General features: G+C 42.4%; 1 protein-coding gene and 1 long non-coding RNA gene across 2 annotated transcripts; both read left to right on the top strand.

Moving 5' to 3' along the window:
• The first annotated feature begins 4312 nt into the window (after positions 1-4312).
• On the top strand, positions 4313-14920 carry LOC138972995 (uncharacterized). Its single transcript, XR_011457842.1, has 4 exons — positions 4313-4500; positions 10735-10851; positions 12360-12509; positions 14228-14920. It is a non-coding gene; the product is annotated as an uncharacterized lncRNA (long non-coding RNA).
• A 4600-nt stretch (positions 14921-19520) lies between these two features.
• On the top strand, positions 19521-23900 carry LOC138974540 (uncharacterized). The gene has a single exon (XM_070347254.1). It carries the CDS (start codon positions 19521-19523, stop codon positions 23898-23900), a length of 4380 nt encoding a protein of 1459 aa, XP_070203355.1.
• The last annotated feature ends 2058 nt before the right edge of the window (positions 23901-25958 follow it).

Genomic DNA, 25958 nt, shown 5'->3' with positions numbered 1-25958 from the left:
CAGCGAAAAGGTTAATGATTTACACCTTCTTCACTTGCTGTGGCAATGTAAACATGGGCTTTGAAAAACGAATGTTTGCGAAAAGGATGTCTCAAAGTTTTCATGTATGGGCGTACTTGAAGTTATTGTTGCTGGTGTGTAAGGTCTCTTGCTGTGACCAACAGTTAGAGCGTGAAGTTGGAAACCACAGTATTTATTTGAGCGCTTGGCTCTGTGTGTGTCAGTGTCGTGTGTGTGTGTCGTGTGTGTGTGTGTGTGTGTGTGTGTGTGTGTGTGTGTGTGTGTGTGTGTGTGTGCGCGTGCGTGTACATGCGTGTGTGTGTGTGTGTGTGTGTGTGTGTGTGCGTGTGTATGCGTGTGTGTGTGTGTGCGTGCGTGTATGCGTGTGTGTGTGTGTGTGTGTACGTGTGTGTGCGTGTGTGTGTGTGTCTGTGTGTGTGTGTGTGTGTGTGTGTGTGTGTGTGTGTGTGTGATGTGTCTGTCGGTTTGTCTGTCTGTCTGTATATATCCATTGATCAAATATAAATAGAAGCCAATGTAATGCATGTTCAAGTTTTCTTGCTTTGGCAGGAAAGGGTGTGATGACACCTACTGTTGCGCTGTAGCCTTGCGTTGAAACAGGAACACTTCCTTGTTTGACATCGTTTTGGTTCAGAGCAACTACATTTCACAAACCCCTGACTATTACACATAGATGTCTGAGCGACTGCGCTTCGGAGAGATACGGTCTGGGTCAAATTCCAGTACTATGTTGTCAGTAGACGAACCGGGCACACGTTAAACTGATTTCTCGAATATTTTCCCTTCAGTACAACACTTTTGGTGGCGACAGTGTACATCAAGCTTTCATCTAACAGAATATGTTTCACTAGCTTTAGCCAAAACGATATATTGTATTCATGTACAAAGAACTTTTAGTCATTACGCTTATTACCTGATTTCACCTATTTACTGTCACCTCTGACGATCCAGTCGAAATGTTTTACTTCTGCTGTAACCTGATCTTCATTTAACCAAGGAACACGTTCTACTCATTCCACAAACATGACGATGATTTTCAACTTCATGGTTTGGGGTTTGGGTTCGTCAACAACTCTTTAATGGCTTGTTTAAATACAAGTTGTAGTAAATTTTTAGTTTCTACAATGTGATTGGCACTTTATAGAGTAAATACATACAATTAATTATTGAAGGAAGCGGACGCCACAAGCGCCTGTTCAGACAATGTTCGATTTTACGGCTGATAAATGTAAGACACGTGTAAAAAGTGTGCAGGTATTTTGGAGTTTTTAATGAATGGACATTTTCTGAAAAGTTTAATGAACAAAAAGTGTTTTGGACCTGAAAATAACATTGACAGAAATGAGAAGAAAAACAACAACAACAAGTAAGCGGGTAACTGTTCAACTGTTTGATCCAAAACATGTCACAGAAAATTATCAACGCATAATAGATGGACGTTATGTACAGTTCGTTTCAGAGTGGAAGCAATATAGCCACTTTTTTCACTGATGACTTTTTATATTTAGTCAAGTTTTGACTAAATATTTTAACATCGAGGGGGAATCGAAACGCGGGTCGTGGTGTATGTGCGTGTGTGTGTGTAGAGCGATTCAGACTAAACTACTGGACCGATCTTTATGAAATTTGACATGAGAGTTCCTGAGTATGAAATCTCCATACGTTTTTTTCTTTTTTTTTGATAAATGTCTTTGATGACGTCATATCCGGCTTTTCGTGAAAGTTGAGGCGGCACTGTCACGCCCTCATTTTTCAACCAAATTGGTTGAAATTTTGGTCAAGTAATCTTCCACGACGCCCGGACTTCGGTATTGTATTTCAGCTTGGTGGCTTAAAAATTAATTTATGACTTTGGTCATTAAAAATCTGAAAATTAAAAAAAAATTTTTTTTTTATAAAACGATCCAAATTTACGTTCATCTTATTTTCCATCATATTCTGATTCCAAAAACATATAAATATGTTATATTTGGATTAAAAACAAGCTCTGAAAATTAAATATATAAAAATTATTATCAAAATTAAATTGTCGAAATCAATTTAAAAACACTTTTATCTTATTCCTTGTCGGTTCCTGATTCCAAAAACATATAGATATGATATGTTTGGATTAAAAACACGCTCAGAAAGTTAAAACAAAGAGAGGTACAGAAAAGCGTGCTATCCTTCTTAGCGCAACTACTACCCCGCTCTTCTTGTCAATTTCACTGCCTTTGCCATGAGCGGTGGACTGACGATGCTACGAGTATACGGTCTTGCTGAAAAAATGGCATTGCGTTCAGTTTCATTCTGTGAGTTCGACAGCTACTTGACTAAATGTTGTATTTTTGCCTTACGCGACTTGTTTCTATTACCCAAGTTAGAAGGTTTTCTTTTCGCCTGTTGTCTTTCTTCTTCTTTGGTGTTTTTTTTTGGTCAAATGTAAAAACACATTGCAACTCAAGTAATATTTTAGGGAGAAATAGAGAAATGTTTGTTGTTGTTATCTTCTTTTTTTGTCTTGTTTTTACATTTAGTCAAGTTTTGACTAAATGTTTTAACATAGAGGGGGAATCGAGACGAGGGTCGTGGTGTATGTGTGTGTGTGTGTGTGTGTGTGTGTGTGCGTGCGTGCGTGCGTGCGTGTAGAGCGATTCAGACTAAACTACTGGACCGATCTTTATGAAATTTGACATGAGAGTTCCTGGGTATGAAATCCCCGAACGTTTTTTTCATTTTTTTGATAAATGTCTTTGATGACGTCATATCCGGCTTTTTGTGAAAGTTGAGGCGGCACTGTCACGCCCTCATTTTTCAACAAAATTGGTTGAAATTTTGGTCGGGTAATGTTCGACAAAGCCCGGACTGCGGTATTACATTTCAGCGTGGTGGCTTGACGATGCTACGAGTATACGGTCTTGCTGCGTCGCATTGCGTTCAGTTTCATTCTGTGAGTTCGACAGCTACTTGACTAAATGTTGTATTTTCGCCTTACGCGACTTGTTTGTTGTTGTGGTTATTTGTTCGTCGTTTGTCTTTTTCTGTAAAATGTATTTTGCGGGTGCTTTTGTTACTGCTTTTCGCCATACTTTGTTTAACCTATAGTTCACCTCTTTACGCTTGTCTGTATTACTGGTAGGGAATTCACAAGCTTGTTGTTTCTTTTTGAAGTGAGCAATCACCACACACATAAACAGAGACACTAAATACATCTCCAAACCCCAGACATGCACAACATAACCTGCTAAACAAGTATAATAAATATATCTTGATGTACATTTATTAGAAGAGCAAGCACACTTTTTTTCTGTACTTTGTAATAATATGCTTTTTGTGGAAAAAACACACACAAAAAAACAAACATAATGTCAAGAACTGTAGCGCCCGACCGTTGGTTAGTAAGATACTAAACGAAAACAGTGGACATTGGACTCGCCTTAGCATTAAGTACGATACTACAATAAACAGACACAGCGAATGCTGTTGAATGATATTAAGATAGTTTTTGAATTATCAGGTTAGTGTTGCTGTTTTAGCGAAAACAATTCGAATATTAAACCTCTTAATAAACAGAAAAAGACTTAAACATTTAAACATTGAGGAAACTACAGTGTCACAGTGCACATTGCACAGCAGACCAGACAAACACTGCGCAATACACGTTTTCTAATTCTTGCGGTCATACCAGGGATGATATGAATACTAAATCCATCTAATTATACCTAAATCTGAACAATACAATCACAGACGAGGTGCTTTAAATATAACAGTAACTGGTCGTTCCGTGTACAAGTACACGTGTGTGTTTATATATATATATATAAGGGACTTTGCTCTGGAAATCTTGGTCCCCCTTGAGGAGGGTCTGATGCTCCCAATAGGCTGTCTGTGAAGGGATACTTATTTCTCTCTCTATCTCTGCTAAGAGATTTTAACAAATCTCGGCAGAAAGTCTCTGCTGACTTCCAATTGTTTCTTTCACAATTTATGATGTTTTATATATATATATATATATAAATCTACGTTAACAAGAATACAGAAAAGCGCGCTTCCATGCTTAGCGCAATACGCTACCGCGCTAATCTGGCTTGTCATTTTCACTGCGTTTTGCACGTGAGAAGTGAGCGATTTTCTTCTCGAGGGGATTGACGAAGCTGTATATTGTCTTGGTGAACAAATGCAGTGCGTTCTGTTTCATTCCGTGAGTTTGACAGCTTGACTAAATGTAGTAATTTCGCCTTACGCAACTTGTTTGCTTTGCTAAGAGATGTCAACAAATCTCATGAGACAGTCTCTGCTGACTTTCAATTGTTTCTTTCACATCTTTGAATGTGTATATGTATGTATGCTATTACAGAAGGTCTACTCACATATGAATCCAGTGTCGGTCAGCGAGGAAGACCGGTCAACAATGGCGGATATCACAACCAAGGGTATAACGATCCCATCACCATTGTTCCCATGACCAATACCCAGCCTGCTCCAACTCGACCTATCGTGGTACGTTCCTCCTGAGCCTCGCTCAACACAGTCAGTATGCCTTCACTTGAGTGACCCTTTGATATCAAAAAGGCGAGATTTGTGGACGAAAAGAATCAGATGTGTGGTTTGATTGGGCATGTGTAGAAGTACATTGAAGGCACACTCCATCTCCTGAAAACAGTTTTTAAAAGTCTCAGATCTTGCCAGGCTTTTACATGGGATATGAGCATCTCCTCACTTGGTGACATACCAACATTGAACAGCCTGGGTGCTATAATTATGTGACCCTCCACCACGGAATGAGTCGCATGTCACCTTTGCATGATTTTCATATTTTTACATTTTCCTAAAGAGTTTTTTATGCTCTATCCAGTGGTGAAAACCGTTTTAGAAAAGAGCGAACACTGTTTGAGTTATAAGCCTGTGACTAAGGTGACCCTCACACTGTTACCAGACACTCCCAGGACTTATATTAAGCCTAGCGCAGAACCGCACGAGGTGACATACGACTCATTTCGTGGTGGAGGGCCACATATGTGCACACTGGGAAGTGTTTTGATGAATTAATCTCGAAAAAGCGATTATTCATCATCACAAAACTCAAACTCGCCACAGCAATTAAGTAGTCAGGATATTGATTTATGATATGTGACCAAGTAGAGATATGGCTTTATTCCATGTACATGGCTGACCAGATCTGAGATGGTGAGCCGAACTGGTTTCAAAAGATGGAGTGTGCCTTTAATAATGTACCACACGGCAGCGTTCGATACCATTGATCATGGTCTCCTCATCAGCCGTTTAGAACACGTTTTTGGCGTTAGTGATTCTGTCCTTCTCTGGTTCTCCTCCTACTTGTCCAACCGTACCCAGACTGTCTCCATAAACAATAGCACCTCTGATCCTGCTCTGCTACGCTACGGCGTGCCTCAGGGTTCGGTCCTAGGGCCGGTATTGTTTGTGTTATACACCACACCCCTCGCTGACATCATGGCCTCACACTCAGTTCTCCATCATTCTTATGCAGATGATACGCAACTTCAGAAGTCTGCTGATCTCAAGAGTTTCGACACTCTGATGCACTCAATGCAAGAATGCATCCTGGACGTTAAATCCTGGATGACATTTAACAAGCTAAAATTAAATGATGAGAAAACGGAAGTCATGGCTGCCTCCTCTCCACGCATGTCTACCTCCATCCAGCTCCCAGAGTCCATCACAATAGGCAATGCAGTTGTCCCCTTCTCGGTTTCAGTGAAGAACTTGGGTGTCACACTAGACTCCCACCTAACTATGAACGCACAGGTACAAAACATCACTCGTGCCGTCAACTTTGAACTCCGCCGTATTGGCTCGATACGCCATTACCTTTCTAAAGAAGCAGCTCTGACTCTAGTCTCTGCATTCATTCTTTCCAGACTGGACTATTGTAATGCACTGCTGTATGGCTGCCCCCAGTACCTCCTAAACAGGTTACAGAAATTGCAGAACAATGCTGCACGCCTGGTCCTCAGAGTCCGCAAGTCCGAACACATTTCCCCTCATCTCCAAGCACTGCACTGGCTTCCAATAGAGTCACGCATCAAATATAAAATCGCATGCCTATCATATGGTGCACTCACACAGACAGGACCCGCATACCTCACAGACATGACTCAGACATACACACCGGGCAGGACACTCCGCTCCTCAGCAGACACCTCTATCCTTTCCACTCCGAGAGTCAACACTAAATCTTTTGGTGAGCGCTCTTTTTCTGTTTCTGCTCCTCTCGTCTGGAACTCTCTCCCTGTCACTCTTCGTCACTCTGCCTCCTCTGGCTCTTTTCGCACAGGCCTGAAAACGCATCTTTTTTCACTTGCATACACATGATACCCCCCCCCCCCCCCCCCCTGCGTGCATGGAGTGTTTTGAATTTGTATGTATATATATGGCTTTTTCTCATTCCGTTGCTTTGTCATGTTTTTTCTTTTTTTTCTTTTGAGTTTTGAGTATTGTTTGCATGGAGTTCGGTATTAATTTTGCTTGTATGGTTTTGCTTGTATGACTTTGTTTTGTCTTTACCCTGTTTGCTTGGTCTTGCGTGCTTGGAGTGTGTTAAGCTTTTGTGTTTGCTCGCATGGAGTATGCTGAGTATGCTATGTTATGCAGATTGTGGGTCTTGTTCATTGTGTATGGTTTTATTATTAGTTATGTTAATTTTAGTTATTGTAAAGCGCATTGAGCATATATATGATTATGCGCTATAGCAAATGTCCATTATTATTATTATTATTATTATTACCTGTCCTATATCAAGCCACATATCTTAGCCCTTTCGTCTACGACTCTCGCCATTTTGATATCAAAAAGTCAACTAATCGCCAATCTAAGTTCTGTATTTTTTTCTTGCGACTGTCTCATTGTTACTTGCATGACCCTCCACCACAAAGACCACTGTATGTTGATGTAGTTGTTCTTTGTTCTTGTTCTTTATAATTACCGTTCTGGATTTTGTATCTGTCGTGTTAGAATAATTTTGCTGTTTTTGAATGTGATCGATTTCAATGCCCCTATCAAATAACATTGGTCAACAAAGAGGTTGAGTTTAAGCTTCATTCAATAGAATAAGCACGTCCCCGTAACTTGTTGTTAATATCAGCGAAACAGAAGTGTTAGAAACAACAACTTAGCGCAAAAAGAACCAGGAAAGTTTGCATTTTCCCGTGTTGGTGCACGATAGAATACAAGACTCAAGACTCAACTCAAAATGTTTACTGTCCTCATAAAAACAAGGAAAATTGCCTTACAGTGTCAGGCGATCACAGACATAAAAACATCACATGTATTAAGAATTAAACGATTGCACTTAAAACTAATAACTCTAGCCCGCTTCATATTTGCTGTAAACTTAGAATTAGAATTGCATTAAAACACATGTAACATCCTGAGCGTCTCTCGCAGCACTCACACTTACAGACACACACACACACACACACACACACACACACACACACACACACACACACACACACACACACACACACACACACACACACACACACACACTCTCTCTCTCTCTCACTCGCCATCTCTCTCTATCTCAGTTTAACTAAAAACAATTAAGTAGATGTGCAACGCCAAGGCACTGCATACCCCAGCGAAAGACAAACCTCTCTCTCTCTCTCTCTCTCTCTCTCTCTCTCTCTCTCTCTCTCTCTCTCTCTCTCTCTACCTCTCTCTCTCTCTCTCTCTCTCTCTCTCTCTCTCTCTCTCTCTCAAACACACATACACACATACACACGAACACACACACACACACACACACATGCCTCAAGTTACACACGTACAAAAATACACACTCACTCACACGCACTCACTCACTCTCTCACACACACTTCATACACACAAAACACACCCCATACGCACATATAGACAGATGGACATACACACCTTTACAAACAAACACACATACACACACATACACTTACGCACACGCACAAACACACTCCCACCCACTCTCTCTCTCTCTCTCTCTCTCTTTCTCTCTTATACAAACAGACACACACACACACACACACACACACACACACACACACACATTGACTCACACAAATATCATACACACAAAACACACACTTATACGCACATACACGGTTGGCCTAGTGGTAAGGCGTCCGCCCCATGATCGGGAAGTCGTGGGTTAGAACCCAGGCCGGGTCATACCTAAGACTTTAAAATTGGCAATCTAGTGGCTGCTCTGCCTGGCGTCTGGCATTATGGGGTTAGTGCATGCTTGGACTGGTTGGTCCGGTGTCAGAATAATGTGACTGGGTGAGACATGAAGCCTGTGCTGTGACTTCTGCCTTGTGTGTGGCGCACGTTATATCTCAAAGCAGCACCGCCCTGCTAATTATGGCCCTTCGTGGTCGGCTGGGCGTTAAGCAAACAAACAAACAAATACGCACATAGACAGACGGACACACACACCTTTACAAACAAACACATATACACACTCATACACACACAAACATACACACAAACTCATGCACACACACATTCACACACACACACACTCTTTCTCCCTCTCTCTCTAAGTCTTTCTTACACACACACACACACACACACACACACACACACACACGCACGCACGCACGCACACATACCACGCACACACACACACACACACACACACACACATACACACACACACACACACCACACACACACTCACACACACACGAGTACAGACCCATGCACGCGTGCGCACACACAAATACACACACACACACACACACACACACACACCACACACACACACACACACACACACGAGTACAGACTCATGCACGCGTGCGCACACACAAATACACACACACACACACCACACACTCACACACACACACACACACACACACACACAAACAGTAACACTAACACATGTGCACAAAATGAACACAAACACACACACCGCGCGAGAGAGAAAGACTACAGGGAGGCATGACGTCATGATGCATTAATTGACGTCAAAGACTTTCGACCGTGACGTATTCTTCTTACGCGAGCTTTATCCATAGACTTGGAAACTACGGAATTTCTACCCGTCCAAAGCGGCCTTGGGTGGCGTTTGCTCAAAAAATGGGGGCGTCAATTTTACCCACCGTATTTTTGTTAGTATGGTCCCAATTTTTGGTGAACTTCCATCTCCAACTGTGGCCCATTTTCGGGCACAAAGAATCCTTCTTTATCATGTAATATAGCTATTCTGATGGACACGTGGGGGAATTCGGGGGCTGTGATTGGATGGTCTCACACATCCCTTTTCCGATCATCAAAGCATAACGCTACGAAAGTTGGCCATTTTTGCCGATATCCAAACGATATCGGCAATAACAAAGACGCATGGTTCCGGTTTCTTCCACGTGTATAAAGTACACGCATACCTCGCCAGGCTTGTGTCTGTGGCTAGTCGACAGACGATGCAATTTGCTTTGTGTGTGTTTTTGTTGTTGCTTACTGTACATGACATACATTACGTGTAAAATCCAGTTCTTTAACTGGCAGCAAACCTTGCAAATTTCCAGAAGCTGCAATCTGAAGCGACCTATCTCTGATTTTTGCAGACGATCTCTCCAATCACCAATGTTTAACACAAAATCAGCAAACTCTCCTGTCACATAGAACGTCCATTGTGTAGTGCAATGTTGAAATGAAGTTACCGGTCTGAAACATTTCGTCGTTTCTTCTGAGACAATCCTTGTTCTCTTATCATCTACAGATTTACCGCAGTCTTCACCACGCGAATTCCCAACAGAAGTCAGACTTTCGAACATACAATCTACGTAGGCAAGCATGATACGTCATAACGTCATATGATTCCTAAGATATTGACGTAATGCTAAGCATCCGGTTATCTTGAGTTTTCTCCGTAATACATGTCCGTGGGTTTTTCAATGTTCGGTTATTTCCGTGGCTTCATGCAGAAAGGGAACCGTCGTCTGCAATCAACGACATGGACCATTCTGGTCCTTGTTGCTGACAAAAACATGATTTTAACACAGAATCTAATGTCAGAATAGCTATATAAACGCTATTGTGTTTTCATCGTAGCAATAGGGTCCGATATTTAGACTCGAACAAGTATAATGCGACTCGTCTTCGACTCGTCGGCATTATACTTGTCTCGTCTAAATATCGGGCCCTATTGCTACGCTGAAAACACAATAGCTGTTATTATTCGGTATGCACATTTCTCAAATCGATTACAGTATAGCGTTCACGGGATACCTCCAGCTTCGCTGGGATAAAATATATTCAGATTGAGTGGGTAATAATGGCACACAGGCATGATTTAAAAGGTCATGGATAGATAACACATGCGCGTGTATCAAGACCAAGAGCATTCTACAAACTCGTACGCACCCGCACACACACTTGTACACAAACACATACATACACACAATCACACGATCACAACACACAAGCACACACGCACACACACACACACACCCACACACACACACACACACACACACAGACGCTCACACAGACACAGGCACACACACACACACACACACACACACACACACACACACTCACACCAGCGGATCAACATCCGCGCACCCAGAACATAAATTTTGAACAAAAAAGCCCCCATGTTTGTTGGAAACTTGCCAAAATTGAGTACTTGCTTCATATTGATATTGAGTCGATAGCTTCTAGTTTTCTGGGGAAGGGAAATAATCCATCTACATATTTTGTGGTTCAAAACAGATGGCACGGTCGGGAGAGATGCCACCGCAGACCCATCGCAGCCTCATCTGTTCGACTCTTAACGCCATCTGCTGCTTCCTGTGGTGTGGTCTCATGGCCATTGGAATTTCCTGGCAGGTAAACCTCCCCCCTCAACCCCCCCACCCCCCCAAAAAAAATAAAGAAAAAAAAGAAGAAGACAGTGTATCCTATTCTCGGACGGACCTGATCTTTTTCTTTCTGACAATACGGTACAACTCTTTTTTTGACCATTCAAACAATATTCGATTCTGCAGACAGTGCAAGGCAGTTCATTATGCTTGATTATATCCACCATCCAGGAAATACAGTTCGCGCGATTTCCGGCCAATAAGAATCCTCATACGCCTGCGTAAATGAAAAAACAAAAAGGGACCGCTCTACCGACCCTACTGTTTAAGGCCTTGCCATTGAAATCAATTTTTTTTCTTAGCCTAATAGAACGTGTTTTTTTGTGTGGAATGAATGTATACAGCGTTGTTTTTGTATTGCATTTTGGTGAAGAAAGGAGGGGGGGGGGGGGGGGGTTGGTCTCATGCTATATGAGTCACATATGTGACCGTCCACCACGGAATGAGTCGCATGTCACCTTTTCATGATTTTCATATTTTTACATTTTCTTAGAGTGTTTTTTATTCTCTATCCAGTGGTGAAAACCGTTTTAGAAAAGAGCGAAAACTTTTCGAATTATAAGCCTGTGACTATGGTGACCCTCACACTGTTACCAGACACCCCCCGGACTTATATTATGCCTAGCGCAGAACCGCGTGAGGTGACATGCGACTCATTTCGTGGTGGAGGGTCACATATAGAAAATAAAACAGTTTGCTTTGTTGAATGAATGTTCAGAGGTTTGGTTTTGGATTGATTTTGGATGATATTATTTGTTAGATGATATTTTGTACTTGTATGATGTGCATTTCTGGTGGGGTTGGGGATTGAAGGGTGAAATGTATTTTGTTGACTGGCGCTATTCTACATATTATGTGTGTGTGTGTGTTTGTGTGTGTGTGTGTGTGTGTGTGTGTTTGTGTGTGTGTGTGTGTGTGTGTGTGTGTGTGTGTGTGTGTGTGTGCGTCTGATCGCCCATTCTTCTACGTGCCTCTCTGGCTTTCTGCATGTTTGTCTGCTCGCATGTGTTGGAGAGAGACACAAACAGGTTCTTCTATAGACAATTACTTGTCCTTTTCATTTATTTATCTATGTTTACTTTTAACATTTAGTGTTAATCTGACCAAAAGTTTTCTGAAAAACGCGGAATCAAGACTGGAGAAGGGGACTTGTACCGGTATTTGCACAGATCCGCGCAACCCGTCTCAGTCTTCTGGTTTCGGCTAGCCAATCTTCGTTAATCTTGGTGACTGATCCTGGGTTTCCAGTGTTTATCTTTTAGTTTCAGGCGATATGTCGTCTTAACGTTTGAATATCGTTTTACACAGCTCGCTTCTATAATTGTGTTATATGTGCGTGTGTGTGTGTGTGTGTATGTGTGTGTGTGTGTGTGTGTGTGTGTGTGTGTGTGTATGTGTGTGTATATGTGTGTGTGTGTATGTGTGTGTGTGTGTGTGTGTGTGTGTGTGTGTGTGTGTGTGTGTGTGTGTGTACAGGCTCGTCTGCAAGTGTTGGATGGAAAATTCGCCCACGCCCGACACAGCTTGACTGTTGCCAAGATCCTGAACTGCGCGTCTCTCTTCTTAGGTCTCATTTTCTGGGGACTCCTCATTTGGTACTTCTTTATGATGATTGGTGTGAGGAGGGTAAGTGTCTTGATCTTATGGTCTTTATATTACTGTTATAACAGGCGAATTCCGGATTTCTATGTTGGGTTGGTATTGGTTGTGAAAGAGTGGCTACCCGTTTAACAAGACAAGGAGCACGTGTAGATTGTTTGTCTCACTGAAAACAAGGGTATTCACTCTGTCACAACCCATATTATATAAAGATATTTCCGAACATCGGCTGTTGTATTAGGTGCGATTTTTTCTGCGTAGCTCTGAGAATAAGAATTGATATAGTGAGTGTGTGTATGTATGTATGTATGTATGTATGTATGTATGTATGTATGTATGTATGTATGTATGTATGTATGTATGTATGTATGTATGTATGTATGTATGTATGTATGTATGTATGTATGTATGTATGTATGTATGTATGTATGTATGTATGTATGTATGTATGTATGTGGGGTCCTGATTTGGCCTATATGGTCCCCTGGACCCAAAAAGCAACAGCTAACTAACTAACTATGCATGTATATATGTATGTATGCTCTTGTCAGCAGCTGCGTCTGATTATGAAAACCCGTTGATCTTTATTGGTTTTTATCTTTATCATGAATGTATTCTCCAATGGTACCAACGAAACGGGTGGATGTTGATGTGGGTGTTTGTTTATAAGTATCCGTATGTCTGTCTTGATCGTTCACACTCTAGCGTGTATGCATATGTCTGTCTGTCAACCGGTCTTGCCTGTCTGTCGTTATGTTCTTCTATTTCTGTTTGTCAAGGAATGTTGATTTGAGCTGACTTTTGTGGTCCGGTGTTTGCTTTTCCGTGCACGGTGCTTCTCCATTCACACACTCATTCATACATTTTTACACACACAGTCACACACATACATACTAATGCATTCGGGATTATGACAACACGCACTCAAACAAGGACACGGCACACAACGAATGAACATTTCAAACATTTCACTATTGACTCAAATCAAAACATAATCATCATACAAATACCTGTATGTTATAACAAAATATCTCTCGTTACACAGAACACACCGTTGGCCCTGCACTAACGCACTTCCTTCTGAATCCTCCTAATGTCCTCAACACAGTAGGGAATCACATCACTGAAGTCATTTAAGTTTTACACACACCGAGTCCGAACCGGCGAAGCACACTGCTTTACTGTCTTCCGACATGCACAGAATCATAGAATAATGCCCGCTTCCATGTACATCTTGCCGCATGCACTAAAATAAAACCTAATCACTCTAATTAATAGCACAACTTTCATCCCACACCGCAACAAACACATCCGCTCGCATCAGTCATCCCATCGCTCTCTGATGTATCACGGTTGCACGGTCAACCTCTCGACCACCGCATTTACACAGAGGGGTGACAACATAGATCCCTCGCACAGCACAGGCGTCCGTCTCTAAAACAAAGCAGTGATTATACCTATGCAAATTAGGTTGTTCGGCTCTTCCAAGAGACCGTTTCAACAATGATTTATAGACTACTCGAAAATAATACTGATTCCACACTAGCTCATATGTACCGTACTCGTACCAAAACCACTATCAAATTTTCCCTTGAGACTGTTCTTGTTGGTTCATTATAATTATTGTGTTTTGGTCATTCATGTGGACAACAAGCACATGGTAACTACTTGTAGATGATATACTTGTGTGTGTACCTACATGTTCGGAAGACAATTCTGTCATATCTCCCTCTTTTCCTCTGCAGTGAAGCCTTATCTGTCGTGCCATGCAAGCCAGCGAGATCATTCCTTTGGCAAGGAAAGACGGAACGCACCCCAGTTAGAGTTTTGTTTTGGTGATGGTTTATCCTTGATGATAGGTGCTCTACAATTCATGTAATAAAATAGCAGTTTTTTGAGAGCTTACAAGCTTGTTCGTTTTCGTCGCTTTTTTTCTTTTTCTTTTATTGATTGATTGATTGATTGATTTTCTTTTGACTTTTTTTCATTTTTGAATTTACTTGTAATGTTTATTGTTTGTTATTTTGAATTTATGTTTTATTTGTGTACATTTCTGTCTATTTATCTATCTATTGATTTATTTCTTAATACATTTGCTGGTGAAGCTTATACGTGCTATATAGAGCGTCCCAGGTATACCCGACACTTTTTTTTTCAAAGAAAAACCCGTGTAAAGCAAAATATTTTTTTTTAAATCTCAAAAGTCAGTAGCTCGATCATTACACGAAGATGGCTTTTAAGATTGCTGGTAGGTATTTTTAAGCTATTAGTTACAATCATGATAACTGCCTATCTTAACTTAGTCATTAGCCTACCTCGTATCAATTTAAGCAAAAATTCCCGACAAACCTGAATTGTTTCATTTGTGAAATTTGCTTCAGATGTAATATTCCAGAGAAGTTGCTACTGTTTTTGAATAAAAAATAATGTCAAGTTTACGAGTGAAGCTTGTTGTGAATTTGTTTGGCAATAAGTAAGTGATTTGTATTTCTTAAACTGGCTACCTGTGCATGCTCTGTAATATCGCATACACACACACACACACACACACACACACTGACACACACGCACACACACACACACACACACGCACACGCACACGCACACACACACACACACATATATCTATATATGTATATATACCAATAGGCTGTCTGTGAAGGGATACTTATTTCTCTCTCTTTCTCTGCTAAGAGATTTTAACAAATCTCGGAAGAAAGTCTCTGCTGACTTTCAATTGTTTCTTTCACAATTTCTGATGTTTTATAATGTGGTCACCGTGAAATTTGCATCGCCTTTAAAGCGATCCAATTGAATAAAGCAGAAAACTTCTTCTTTACCAAGTCCTGTGTTGAACAGCAGTGAAAAGTTGACCGCTTTTCCTGTTTAACCTTTTCAAAATTAGATCTAACTTGTTCGCGTATCCATTTCTGGATCTGCAGGCTGGTACAGAGTTACCTCCCTTTAGGCTTTTTCAAATTTCCCTTGTTTTAACCTAATTTCTTGGTTAAAACTTGTCTAAATTTGTAAATTCTTTCTTAATAATTATTAATTCTACACTTTGGCCTTAAATCAAAGTGTTTCCCTTCACAGATATCCTCTTGGGGTTGTCAGATGAGGGTAGTCTCCCATGCCAACAGAAGCTACCATTCAGAGAATGGTTTGCTTCTTAGTTGGATACCATGGGTTGACAACTTTCGCCATCAGTACCACCTGACCACTGATGAGACACAATAGTGTCGAAACACGTGTCTGGTCTAGGTACAAATACAATGGTTCTCCTCAGGACTAGATTACCTTGCGATACGTCCCCCACAAAGGGACTTTGCTCTGTAAATCTCGGTCCCCCTTGAGGAGGGTCTGATGCTCCCAATAGCCTGTCTATGAAAGGATACTTATTTCTCTCTCTTTCTCTGCTAAGAGATTTTAACAAATCTCGGAAGAACGTCTGTGCTGACTTTCAATTGTTTCTTTCACAATTTCTGATGTTTTATATATATATATATATATATATATATATATATATGCACACACACACACACGCGCGCATACACGAACGCACACACATACCAACCCACACACACGCACACAAATACACTCGCACACACACACACGCACACACACACACACATACACACATACACACACACGCACGCACACACATACATACCAACGCACACACGCACACACACACACACACGCAGGCGCGCGCACACACACACACACACACGCACACATACCAGCGCACACACACACACACATACACACACACACACACATACACGCACACACGTACACACACACAAACACTCTCGCTTGCTCTCTCTCTCTCTCTCTCTCTCACACACACACACACACACACACACGCACAAGCAAATACACGCACAATACAACTTTTAGGCACAAGCGAGTCCAGTTTGCAGTTTGGAGAGTGCGATAATACCTGTCATGTTTGACTTTACCTGGCATAAAAACTTCGCATAAAATAAAAACGTTTGACAAACTGCAGCCTTGAAAAACAAGGAGTGGCGTACGTAATAGTGCATTACACTTGTGTGCTTGCATTCAGCTATGCCGATACTGCGTATGCGCAGTTTGTTTGAAGTCGACTTTTTCAGAGTGACCTAATTTAAGCGAGACAGCTGCATAGCATTGAGGAAGCGTTTTGAAAAAGGTGATACAAGGTGTACAGAACACTCCTTCAACCACCTTAATATAAACCATCGATTAGTGACAATTTACTGTAGTTTACATTTTGAGAGCTTTACACTTTGAGCTTTGTGGACTATATACTCTTCAAAAAAAGTTAAGGATCGGTTGAAAAAACGGATCTAATAATACAAAATTGCCAAAAGATTAAACATCGACATAATAATTAAAAGATAAATGTGTTTGAATTAACAAATGAACAATGAGTCTTGACCTAGAATTTTGTTTGGCAGGCAGAGTTATTTCCCTTTGTGGGGCTTCTCAAAAGCTTCTGCATTTTGGAAGAAAAAGGGTGTTTTTTATAGCCCCATGAAATTTGCGGAACACATACAAGGGCAAAAGGTTGTGATGCACGTGCTACAACAGGGTCCTGGCTATGAACATCGCTCACCAGCTTGTGTTTAAAGGTTGACACGCTGACACAATTATGCACAGTAGCAACATGCTCCCACGAAGAAAACTGAGCGATTTGGATAGAGGAAGGGCAATGGGATGGCTACAAGACGGTGTTGCTGCCAGGCAAGTGGCCCAGAGGCTTGCAGTGGCTCCCTCTGTCATCATCAGACTAAAACAGAGATTCCACGCAACTGGAAGAGTGTGTTACGCATTATAGTAACATTGGATTTTATTTCCATGGGTGACACCCTTAAGTCATTTCCTTGCGAGACGGAACGCCGTAAAGAGAAATGACGTCAAAAGCGTGACGTCAAAAAGGAAGAATGACACAGAGGAAAACACGAGGTTGGAAATGGTTATGATAGATCTCTACGCCTACACCGTAGGAAAGATCATTAGATTTGCAAATTCATACGATGATTTCTATCAATAAAGACTTGAGATATTTGTCTTTTGTACTTCGCGTTAAAAGATGTATGGAAGAGTTGTTTTATTGAATTGTTTTGAGACACGTGCGAAGGCCTATATTCGTAGCGTAGAGTTTTACTTTGAGTCCATTCACCAAGATCAGTTGATTCTCGTTCCATTTTGGAGAACAATTCAAGTTTTTTTTCTCGGGAGTTATATTTCATCACAAACCTGAATTATGCAGGTAAGAAACTGCTAAAGTAGGAAAAAGGGAAGTAATAATATCGTTCTTCATTTCAGAAGTAGAGCGGCACATTTTCATCCCTACGTTCATCTGTTTTGTGTGTTTCAAAGGCGAAGCAGTTGGACGAAATCCAAAATTCCATTGTTTGTAAGTAACGGTCAGAATGATTAGATAGATGTTAGGCTCATAAAGCTGATGATAACATGTTGTTTTCACTTTGATCGACAGGTTTAGATGCTGTTTAGATGCTGTTTAGATGCTGGTTAGACGCTCGTGTAGATGCAAGCTGGAGATGAATCGGACGCCAACTGAGAGAGAGATGGAACCGTGTTAAAGAACTGATATCACCGTTCACCCCATCGCCTAGATATCCAGGGCATCATCATCGTCATTCACCTCATCGTCGAAGACATCAAGAGCATCATCAACATCGTTCGTCACATCATCAAGGACATCATCATCACCGTTGAACTCATCGTCAAGACATTAAACTTTAAAGACATCATCTTCATCACCGACGCCGTGTATAAACACTCCGAGAGCTTACAGTCGCTCATTTCGGCAAGATCAAACCTCTCACACCTGATCCTTGACCTGTAGTGCCGAGTACGTCGATGCATGAAGATGAGTAACCAAAATTAAAGCCGTTTTTCACTCATTGTAGTTGTGTTCGTCCAGTTGCTTCCAGTGTTTATTCTTTCTGTCGATACTTTTGAGTCTGTCTATCGTTCAATTAAGTTAAAAGAAACCACGCATATCACTAACTATAAAAGCGAACAGCCGCCAAATAATCATACCCTAGACAACATTAACAAAATTCGAGATTCAATCTTGAAAGAGCCGGACACGTGAAAATCCTCCCATCGGATTGTGACATATTGGTTGCCTCGTCCGGGATAGGCTATTTCGTTTAGATACATGTGAAGAAATTGTCTTGTGTGGTTTGTGTGTATTCATTGATCATTCATTAGTTAAGTAATTAGTATATGTTTATTTGTGTATTTATTTAAAGGAAAACTATAGTGTAGTATGGGTAAAAACTCACTGTAGATCACATCCTTAATGAAGGTAAACTAAATAACACAACCTTACTGAAGGTAAAAACAAAACGTAACTCTCGAGGAAAAAAACAAAACTGGAAAGTGAAAGTTAGATCACTTTCATCTATCTGTAGATCTAGTTCTAGCAGGTAGGATTAGTTGGCAACATTCTGTTGGGGAACGGCTCAAATTCCTTTCTAAGTAGAACCAACGAAACAAAAAGGAAGTCGAAATGGAGATATTTCGCAAAAACATTTTGAACTAGTTTATTTACGTTCACGCACATGGGAAAAGTCATTTGACTATTTGTGGTGACAGATTCAATGGACAGAGTCTGAGTATCTAGCTAATAAACTATTCATAATATTGAAGATCACGGATACTTTCTTAGTGTTGAAATTAGCTACTTCAATTAGTTCTAAGAAATTTTCTAGATAGAAACCGTGGGATCTTTATATACGTTGGATTACGTATGGTGATAGACTAGAGTGATAATACTGGGAGTCGAGCCGCAGTTGTATTGACCACTCTAGGTCACAGAACGAATGTTTACGAGTTGACAGTAACATTGTTCAGTTACAGTTTGTAATAACTGATTTTTTCCATAAATGCGAAGTAGGTTCGAGATAGTCTGTGATGAGATAAATTCCATGCACAGTACCCGATATAGAAACTTCGCACGTCCTCAAATTTGGAGTGAAGGCGTGTGGTGAGACTGACGTAGAAAGCCAGACGGGTAAGATGGCTACTTCAGTGGATGCAGCCCTGGAAGCGACGAGGATTTTGATGGATAAAGGGAAGTTACTTGGTTTGGAGGGATCTGAGTTGCGTGATTTTGTTCTGGAATGTGAGCGTGAGAATGGTGAGCGTGCGGAGCGTGCACGTGAACGTGCTGAACGTGCGGAAATTGCTGAACGTGAACGTGCCGACGCTGAACGTGAACGTGAACGTGCCGACCGTGTTGAACGTGAAAGAGAAGAACGCGAGCAACAAACTCGACTCGAGGAGTTGAGGATTCAGGTCGAATTAGCTCGCGCAACAAACTCACGCGATCGCGGAGGCGATGAAGAAGAAGGAAATCAGAACAATAACAATCACAGAAATCATAGACCTCGCGATACCGATAACTACCAACCGAAGTTACCATTCCTCGAAGACAAAGACGATGTAGAAGCGTTCCTTCTGCAATTTGAACGTCATGCTGAAGCATCACACTGGGACCCTAACACTTGGTCTGTACGTTTGTCTGCACTGCTAAAAGGTAAAGCACGCACTGCTTACACCAAGATGAAAGTCGCTGATGCACGCGACTACGCATTGCTCAGAAAGACTTTGCTGGAAAGATTTCAGATTACCGCGGAAACATACAGACAAAGATTCAGAAACACACGGAAAGAAAACGCTGACTCGTACAAAGAGTTCATTACTCAGATTTCCTTGTTCCTCGATCGCTGGGTTGAAATGTCCAATATCGGAGAAAGTTTCGATGATTTCAAAGACCTCATACTGACGGAACAAGTGTATGAAAGCATGCCTACTGAACTCGTCACGTACGTGAAGGATAGAAAACCAAACAGCATTGATGACGTGATCGACACCGTAAATCTCTACGAAGAAAACCGACCCAAAGAAAGCCGTAGACATGGGAAGAAACCTGAAGAGAGAGGACACAAGGCAGCACACGGGACGAATTCCACAAACAAGGACAAGGACGAAGGAAATAAAAGCAGAACCAGCGTCAAATGTTTCAGATGTGGAAAATTGGGCCATTTCAAGAAGGATTGTCGCCAGCCTCCGAAAGATGAATCAGCCAGTGCCGCATTTCAAGACGAGAATGACGTCGAGGGGAATGCGACACATGATCAACTGTGCGACAAATGTGTTCACAAGAAATTCACCAAACTGTCCCAAATCGTAGTTGAAGGCCAGGTAGTCACTGCTTTCCGCGACACCGGAAGCACCTCTACGATTGTTGATTCCAAACTAGTACCAGCTAGCAAGATTACTACGCGCACAAAAGAAACGTCTTTGGCGAAGAAATCAGTGAAAGAGAAATTATCGGTCGCACACGTTTACATGGACACGCCGTACTTCGTGGGAGAAACCGAAGTTAGCGTCATGGAGAATCCTGTCCATCCTGTGTTGATTGGAAACTCGATGGGTGTAGGATCGGAGAAAATCGAGACACCTGTATATCCAGTCCGTGAGACCGTAATCCCTGAAACCACTGCAACAGCCGTTACCCGAGGACAAGAAAAACGTGAAGAGGAGGGGAATGCGTCAATTCCCAGTTTTCCTATGGAAGGAAAGATCTTCACCGTTGCTGATCTAAAGAGAGAACAGCAAGACGACAAAAGCCTTGAGAAATTACATGTGTTGGCACGAACGAATGTAACTCGAGGGCGAGTTCAGTTCATCTATGACAAGGACGTGTTATATCGCCAATACAGTGACAAGCAAGGAAAGGACCACCGACAAGTAGTAGTACCTCACAAGATGCGAGCAAAGGTATTGTCCACCGGACACGATACGGCGATGTCGGGCCATCTCGGACAGAAGAAATCAAGAGAACGGATTTGGCAAGATTTTTTTTGGCCGGGGATCGTGGGTGACATCAAACGCTACTGCAGTTCTTGTGACGTGTGCCAACGTACTATGCCAAAAGGACGGACGAGGAAGGTACCTCTGGGAAAGATGCCTCTGATCGAAACTCCGTTCAAGCGTGTAGCCGTTGACATAGTAGGACCAATCAAACCCATGTCTGAGACAAAGAAGCAGTATATCCTAGTGATGGTGGATTTCGCGACCAGATATCCTGAAGCTGTTGCTCTCAAAGACATAAAGGCAGAAACCGTGGCTGACGCGCTATGGACATTCTGGACAAGATTGGGACTTCCAGAAGAAGTATTGACCGACAACGGAGCGCAGTTCACCAGCGAGTTGATGACTCAAGTCAACCAACTTCTCGCAATCAAGGGATTGACAACTTCACCTTGGCATCCTCAATGCAATGGTGTTGTAGAACGTTTCAATGGAACTTTGAAAGCGATGCTCAAGAAGATGACTTTTGAACAACCGACCAAGTGGGACCAGTACTTGCCAGCACTACTGTTCGCATACCGAGAAGTTCCCCAAGATTCACTTGGATTTTCTCCTTTCGAACTTCTGTATGGGCGGACAGTGCGTGGACCAATGCAAGTATTGCGTCAACTGTGGACGGAAGAAGAAAGCAACGACGAGATACGCACGACGGCTGAACATGTTATTGATCTGCGAAATCGCATTGAAGAAACGTGCAAGATCGCCCGCGACCATCTCGCCAAGTCAGCAATACGACAAGCTCACTTCTACGACAAGAAGACGAAGAAGAGAGAACTCATTGTCGGCACCAGAGTTTTGCTTCTACTGCCAACGAAACACAACAAGCTAGAACTTGCATGGAAGGGACCATACGTGATCGAGGAGCAGATCAACTCATTTGATTACAAGATCAAAGTGGGTCGCCAGACTCGTGTCTATCACATCAACCTTTTGCGAGAGTACCATGAACGAGAAATGATCGCTGAACCAGAGAAACTTCCAGAAGAAGTGGTGGAACAGAGCGCGATAGTCGTTGAAGATCTAGAAGAACAAGATGACGAAATATTCGCCAACATGGGACCTGATCCCAGCATACTCATTCCGTCTACAAAACGTACCGAGAATGAGAAAGATGTACATGTAGCTGACACATTGACGGCAAGACAACAACGTGAAGTCAGAGACGCATGTACAGAATTCAGCGCATCGTTGACTGATGTACCAAAAGCTACGACTCTAGAAATCTGCAACATCAAGATGACTGATGATCGACCTGTGTACGTGAAACCACGACCCATACCTCATGCGTTAGTGGACGTGGTGGAACGTGAAGTGAAGGAGATGTTGGATTTGAAGGTTATCGAACCAGCCACTTCACCCTACAACGCTCCGATAGTGATCGTGAAGAAAGCACAAGGTAAAGCAGTGCGTTTCTGCAATGATTTCAGAGAAGCAAATAAAGTCATCGAGAACGACGCTGAACCAATCACAGATGTGGAACATCTATTCTCTGAACTCGCCGATGCACGATACTTCAGCAAGTTGGACTTGACCAAAGGATATTGGGCGATTCCCATCAAAGAGGAAGACCGAGACAAGACAGCGTTTACGACCTCATTAGGGCAAATGAGGTGGATCAACATGCCATTTGGATTGAAGACCGCGGGCAGCGTTTTCAACCGGATGATGCGGAAGCTCCTGGGTCCTCTCAATCGCAAAGACGTCTACCATTTCATGGATGACATCCTGATCGCGACTGCAACATGGGAACAACACATTGAAGCGATCAAGGCCGTCCTGAAAGCCCTGAAAGACGCCAACCTTGCAGCGAAACCCTCCAAGTGCTACTTCGGTTATGAACAACTGCAGTATCTGGGACATGAGATCGGAAGAGGGAAGAGATGGCCTGTCGACGACAAGGTCGACAAGATACAAAAGGCTCAACCTCCTACCACCAAGAAGGAACTGAGAGCTTTTTTAGGTCTGACCGGTTTTTATAGGATTTACGTCCCGGCGTATTCCTCGATCGCAGCACCACTGACAGACAAGACCAAAAAGCAAGAACCGGAAAAGGTCAAGTGGACTCCGGCCTGTCAGGTGGCGTTCGACACACTGAAAACCAAGCTAGCTGAACAACCGATCATCCAGATGCCAGACCATACACTCCCATACATCCTCAGAACTGATGCTTCAGACAAAGGAATGGGAGCTGTCCTACTTCAAGACAAGGGAGAAGGTCTGCAGCCGATCGCGTATGCCAGCAAGAAGCTGTCAGAGACAGAACAGAAATATGCCACCGTAGAGAAAGAATGCTTAGCGACCGTCTGGGGAATCCAGAAATTTGAGCGTTATCTCTACGGAAGACATTTCATACTGGAGACGGACCATCAACCTCTTCAGTATCTACAGCGGATGAAACCAACCAATGCCAGACTGATGCGCTGGGCACTGCAACTTCAACCGTACGTCTTCACCGTGAAGATCATTCCCGGCAAAGACAACATTGGAGCAGACTACCTCAGCCGTGCTACCATGAACTGAGGGAGACCATGGCAATGGTCGTCACAACTCAGAGATACTACCTGATTGTGAAGGGAATTCTGATCATAGATCCACGGAAACAATTAGTAGAATGTTATACACATATAGTATTAATGTAACTATTATGCATGTTCATAGATTATATAAAATCTTCCTTTCCAAGGGCGTGTGTTACGCATTATAGTAACATTGGATTTTATTTCCATGGGTGACACCCTTAAGTCATTTCCTTGCGAGACGGAACGCCGTAAAGAGAAATGACGTCAAAAGCGTGACGTCAAAAAGGAAGAATGACACAGAGGAAAACACGAGGTTGGAAATGGTTATGATAGATCTCTACGCCTACACCGTAGGAAAGATCATTAGATTTGCAAATTCATACGATGATTTCTATCAATAAAGACTTGAGATATTTGTCTTTTGTACTTCGCGTTAAAAGATGTATGGAAGAGTTGTTTTATTGAATTGTTTTGAGACACGTGCGAAGGCCTATATTCGTAGCGTAGAGTTTTACTTTGAGTCCATTCACCAAGATCAGTTGATTCTCGTTCCATTTTGGAGAACAATTCAAGTTTTTTTTCTCGGGAGTTATATTTCATCACAAACCTGAATTATGCAGGTAAGAAACTGCTAAAGTAGGAAAAAGGGAAGTAATAATATCGTTCTTCATTTCAGAAGTAGAGCGGCACATTTTCATCCCTACGTTCATCTGTTTTGTGTGTTTCAAAGGCGAAGCAGTTGGACGAAATCCAAAATTCCATTGTTTGTAAGTAACGGTCAGAATGATTAGATAGATGTTAGGCTCATAAAGCTGATGATAACATGTTGTTTTCACTTTGATCGACAGGTTTAGATGCTGTTTAGATGCTGTTTAGATGCTGGTTAGACGCTCGTGTAGATGCAAGCTGGAGATGAATCGGACGCCAACTGAGAGAGAGATGGAACCGTGTTAAAGAACTGATATCACCGTTCACCCCATCGCCTAGATATCCAGGGCATCATCATCGTCATTCACCTCATCGTCGAAGACATCAAGGGCATCATCAACATCGTTCGTCACATCATCAAGGACATCATCATCACCGTTGAACTCATCGTCAAGACATTAAACTTTAAAGACATCATCTTCATCACCGACGCCGTGTATAAACACTCCGAGAGCTTACAGTCGCTCATTTCGGCAAGATCAAACCTCTCACACCTGATCCTTGACCTGTAGTGCCGAGTACGTCGATGCATGAAGATGAGTAACCAAAATTAAAGCCGTTTTTCACTCATTGTAGTTGTGTTCGTCCAGTTGCTTCCAGTGTTTATTCTTTCTGTCGATACTTTTGAGTCTGTCTATCGTTCAATTAAGTTAAAAGAAACCACGCATATCACTAACTATAAAAGCGAACAGCCGCCAAATAATCATACCCTAGACAACATTAACAAAATTCGAGATTCAATCTTGAAAGAGCCGGACACGTGAAAATCCTCCCATCGGATTGTGACAGAGTTGCAGGAGCGACAACGTTCTGGTCGGCCCAGAGTCACCACACAAAGAGAGGATCGCTTCATTCAGAGGCAGGCCATGCAACAAAGAATGGCTACGGCAAACAACATTAGGCAACGCCTACAAGCTACCACCAACACTGTTGTTAGTGGGCAGACGATCCGAAACCGCTTACACAACTTTGGCTTGCGTGCAAGGCGTCCAGTCCGAGGAACAACCCTGACTGCTAATCACCGAGCAGCTCGCCGAGCCTGGTGCACTCAACATGTGAGGTGGCAACGTCAGCAGTGGGCCCAGGTGTTGGTTACAGATGAGTCCCGCTTTTGCTTGGAACCTGCTGATGGTCGCATTCGAGTGTGGAGGCGTCGCGGAGAGCGCTTCGCAGAAGGCGCTGTTCTGGAGCGACAGCGTTTTGGCGGAGGCTCTGTGATGGTCTGGGGAGGGATCAGCACACGTCTAAGGACACCTCTGTACCATGTAGTGGGCAACTTGACCGGTGTCCGCTACCAGAATGAGATCCTGCAACCCCTGGTCGTTCCAGCCCTCCAAGCGATCGGCCCCAG

This window comes from Littorina saxatilis, linkage group LG8, assembly GCF_037325665.1.
Source record: "Littorina saxatilis isolate snail1 linkage group LG8, US_GU_Lsax_2.0, whole genome shotgun sequence".
Lineage (NCBI taxonomy): Eukaryota > Metazoa > Mollusca > Gastropoda > Littorinimorpha > Littorinidae > Littorina > Littorina saxatilis.
This window is presented reverse-complemented; position numbering and strand designations above follow the sequence as displayed.